This window comes from Bactrocera latifrons, unplaced genomic scaffold (assembly GCF_001853355.1).
Source record: "Bactrocera latifrons isolate USDA-ARS-PBARC rearing strain unplaced genomic scaffold, ASM185335v1 scaffold_164, whole genome shotgun sequence".
Lineage (NCBI taxonomy): Eukaryota > Metazoa > Arthropoda > Insecta > Diptera > Tephritidae > Bactrocera > Bactrocera latifrons.
The window spans coordinates 366,979-371,793 of record NW_017535119.1 but is presented as its reverse complement, the minus strand read 5'-3'; the positions used below and the strand labels follow the sequence as shown (position 1 = coordinate 371,793).

At 39.2% G+C, this 4,815-nt stretch overlaps 1 protein-coding gene across 1 annotated transcript in view; it reads left to right on the top strand.

Moving 5' to 3' along the window:
• Window positions 1–3,729: 3,729 nt before the first annotated feature.
• Window positions 3,730–4,815, top strand: part of LOC108966563 — a 3,318-nt gene continuing 2,232 nt past the window's right edge. The window contains exons 1-3 of the mRNA XM_018929549.1: window positions 3,730–3,900; window positions 4,129–4,209; window positions 4,271–4,633. Of these exons, the coding sequence (XP_018785094.1) occupies window positions 3,822–3,900; window positions 4,129–4,209; window positions 4,271–4,633 (523 nt within the window). The 5' untranslated portion in view covers window positions 3,730–3,821. The remainder of the gene's footprint in view (window positions 3,901–4,128; window positions 4,210–4,270; window positions 4,634–4,815) is intronic.

Genomic DNA, 4,815 nt, shown 5'->3' with positions numbered 1-4,815 from the left:
TATCGATATCATAATATGTAACGAAAAAGGCGGTGTAGTCGGATGTAGATGAGTCCTCAAAGCAAACGAAATATATCATAAAAAAGTGAAATGCATTCCTTTCACGATAAAATGCGATYTTCCATGTTCATGCTCGAGCCTACATTCTTAGCTGAGGTTACATAGATATGCTGTTTTCTCGTGAAATAACGAATAATCCTTGGACAGCTATAGACGACTGTACCTTGTAATGCCCAGAACTCCAAGATATCGATCAAAACGAACATCGCATATCGCCAAAGCYTCTAAAGCCTGTCACAATTTATTGAGGCGGTTAATATCAGTTTCTGCCAATTTACCGGGTTCGTTAAAAGTATGGCGAAAGCTGGTCAGTGGATTCCGTCCTAAAAAATATTTAACCTAACCGCTTAAGTTCCAAAGAAAGAGTGTACAATTCGTCAATCTTAATCTGACGAAAACTGGACAGTGAATTCTTTCAGCTCCAAGCACATTTTACGTACCACTCTGGGTCAGAAGGCTTTCGTRACTCCATAAGTGCGGGTTCCTGACCAACGCTTGCTGAGCTCACGCAGAGCCCATATATCCAGTGCCCGAATTCACAGGAGAATCCCTACTCGTTCCTATCTTGATGAAATTTGGGTACCGATTCCTCTGCGACCCCGACGTGATTCCTCTGTGAATAAGTTTATTAAGGAAGTAGCTTGATTTCATATACCTATTGCCTAGCCTGCATAGAAGATTTGCTATTGGAGTCGATGTATTTTTCCCTAAAAGAAGCCGTATTTTCCAGAAATATGCACATCTGCAGCTATTTTGATGGCCGTCAATTCTGCTTGGAATACACTGCAGTGGTTTGGCAGTCTAAAACTAGATTGGATTGAAAGCTCCCAGCAGAACAAGAAGCTGCTCTGGGGGTAGAGAGGGTTCGACGCATCCGTGAAAGAGCTCACTCCGCCTTTTATAGATTTCGCTAGCTATTTTAAGTATTATCAATGCGCTCTAGAACAATAGGTTAGAACCTCATAAATACTGATCGTAAGTCAAGTAAGTTAGAAAGCGCAAAATGTTCGGTAGTTATCCGTATCCCGTGTTTTTTTTTTCGAATACTGCTCGTTGTAATACATTACAAATTTCTTGATGTTCTCCGAACTGGCTTTGGTTAATTGATGGATGAAAAATGAATTGAAAAAGATGCAAGTTAACCAGCTTCATTTTCAACTCAATGTATACATTTTGATCACAAAACTGATTAGTGCCTCCAGTAATGCTTAGCCACCTATTTTTCCTCTTATCTTTCGAAAGGTTTAAGCGATGAACGAATAACTTTCCTACTTCTTGATGAGATTCCAATTATTATTGGCGATCTGTTCAATTTTCCAATGACTCAAATAGTTTTGTCTGAAGTCGGACGCTTCTAGACGTACAATCCTAAAACTTTCAGTGCGCTTCTAAAAAGAAAAGGCTGGTCCAGAAACTCATCAACCGTCACATCGGTGTCTTAAAAAGTGAGGCACTTCTTTTACTTTTATAAGAACAAGCCAGACAAAACAAATAGGCGAAAAAGTTCAACTAATTAATATTTATGTTAATTTACTGTTTTACATCTAAGAAAACGGTTTATTATTTAAAACTCTAAATTTCATCCTACACCCACACAGAGATAAAAGGATATAACAACATATGAACAGTCTTCCAGTCATCTACATCAAGCTAATCCCCATTCATCCGCAGGCGTTCTCGCACTCACCTACACAAACGCACATCCATAAATACATTCACAAAAGCACATACTTTCCATACTTAACATCCTTTAAGGAAGATAAGCATAAAGACTGTAGTCAGTTAGGCAATAAAAACGCGAAATGTTTATTAACCGTGTTAGACACATAAAAAGAATTACAACGAATAAAATGATATGTGAATTTTTATTACACTAATTGTGTGAAGATAAAAAGTTATGAAATGCTTACCAAARCAAACAGGAAGCGCGCACAGCATACCGGATTCTTTAGCGCCGTGCTTGCAGAGAGAAAGCGAAAAATTTTTAAAACAGAAAGGTTGTTTTAAAGCAGTACGAGTATGTAAGAAATAGAAGGTAAAAGTTTGAGTATGCTGCTGAAAAGCTTGACAGGATTTTTTAAAAAGTTTTTCACTACCGAAGTTTGACGCAATTTTTTCGGTATCAGAGAGTCGATTCGGTCTGGCGAGATTGGTGATCATTCATACGTTTTAGTGTGTTGATAAAATCAATAAAAGCCGCAAGATGCAGTTAAAGGATGTCTTAATTTGAAGAAATATTTCGAAAACCAGTGCACGAAATGCTACATAGATATGACAACTATTAAGAACTTTAAATCAGATGGGTTGTCTGAAGCTGTGCGCTCCCAAGTGCTTAAGTCTTGACCTCTCCAACACGCTACAGTCAAGTAGGAAGTGTTGAGTTGCTTCCACTTCATCTTCTTCTATACAGCTTCCGTAGATGGCATCTGGTAGGATTTCCAGCCTTACTGCGTGGACGGCAATAAGCCAATGGCTCGTTAAAAGCTCCAAAACACGAAGAGGCTAATGTCATTCAGGACAAATAGATCTAGTCTCATACGATCGATTTTGGGTCARAAGTTTTCAACGAAAGCGTATTTACCGATGGTGGCCCATAGCTGGCCACGAACCCCAGTTATCTAGTAGTAGAACACAAGAGCATACGGGAGCACCGACCTCCTATTCTACCGTTAGCGGTTCTAGGGTGACTTTTCTGGGTTTCTCAACAGCTTTACAGTGTCCTGCGATGCCGCTGTGGCCTGTCACCCATAGCAGTCTTATCACAAAACATTCGATGTTATTAATAACGAGGTTAGGTGCTCTTTGGCCAACCCTGAACGCACAGTTAATGAGTTCAACGCCAGTATCGTCGGTCTACTATCTAAGTGCATGGTCACTTTTCTGAACGAGGTTGCAGTCCGGAGCAGTAAATCTACTGCTACCACGGCATTATGCAACTTCGGCCTGGAGGAAACTGCAATAGTCTGGAAGCCTGAAACTGGAGTTGATAGATATCTACTAACTGCAAACCCTTCCAATAACTTCCCCCTCAAGCTTTGACTCATGCATTCAGAGCTCACTGCCCCACTGCCCCAACTGTTTCTTCCCACGCACAACTCCCTCGATGGTATATGGGTGGAGAAGGAGCCGCCAGAGTTCGTTCGGGCGATTCCATGATCCAAGTGATCCGTTATGAAGTCAAAGTGATTGGGAATTTCCGAGTATTTAGACACGTGTTCTTTTAGAAACTCAGACTCTCTGAGTTTCAAGCCATACAATTCCCGGGAAATATGTGCAAGATGACCTTATGATCTCCGAAGTCTTCGATGTCGCACTCCAGTTTTGCCGTCAGTTTCGTCGAAAATTTCTTCCCAGCGAGCATTCTTTTCAGATCTGAGAACGAAGAATAGAAGCTCTAGGAAAAAGCTGGAGAATACGTTTAATGCGGAAGCATTCCGGATTTATAGATTTTGGTCATTGTTTTTCCATTGTTACTAATAAAGTATTAGCTCTTCGTAAGCTAACCTTTATAGTTTTATGCTTGGCAACTCAAAATCTAAGAAAAGGTTTCACAGACTGGATATAATTGTCAGTTTTTTCTTAGATTTGAATTTTCTAAGATTTTGAAGTTTCTACCATACAAAAATATTGAAAAATGCAAACTATTTCTCATTGATGTCTTTAAAATTTTGTTGAGAGCTATTTTCAAGCAAATAATATATAAAACAAACTTATAATTTCCGAAGCTTTAAAATCGACTATTTCTATTTCGCAAGCGCAAAATGCCCGTCAAAAAGTGCGAAGGTGGTGAAATAAATTTTCTCTCGGAACGCCTCAGCATACCGCTATTATTGGCCACACGTGAGTGCACGCGAAACTATAAATAACGCCAGCACATAGTGGAGCAAGGGGTAAAGCAGCGGTGAAGGAAAAGAMATCTATAAAAACGGAAAGACAAAATTTAAGCCTTTCTACGTACTAGAAAATAATACAAATAGATTTCTATAATTGTCGAGGCATTGCTCTTCACTCTACTGCGTGCTAAGCCTAAATTACAGGAGTCTAACTGAAGTTTACTCAACTTTGCAGGCAACAGCTTTAAGAATGAACGCACCATATCCAAATACATTAMAAATAAACAAAAATTCTATACAATGGACTGCATTGCAAGTAATTCTTTATACTAAATTTTAAAAATACCAGAACTTCAGTTGAAATTTTTCCCTTACAGAGAAGGGCGTCGAAACGCGTTCGAAGGAGCATGCGCGTCATCTCTTAGGTGATTATCCGGAAAACACTGCACCATGCTCGAGTCAACGCATGGTTGATGGCATACGTGATACATCCAAACTCAAAATTTTTCACCTGCCACCCAATATTTATGATATCTCCAAGGAACCGTTTGCAAGTCGTCGTGGTTTGGGCGGTGCATATTGGCGAAAGTTGCGGAAAGAGTTTAACATTGAATTGCAGGAGTATAATAAATACATGCCTCCGAAGAAGACCAGAGATAAGTGGAAGTTGTATAATGTAACGAAACTAACGGATCGGTTCAACYTGCCACACAACAGGCATAAAGGAGTCTTTTTGAGCAGTAAGTGTGAGGCTTAGTGGAAATGCAGAAAGTGAGAATACAATCTTATTAGATCAGATTAGATTTAGATCAGAAATTATATTGAATTTTGGTTATGAATGTAAAGTGATAACTGATTAATCAGCTTTTTTGGTAACTTTATTATAGGTTACCGAGAGTCATGATTTTTTAAATGTCTGTTT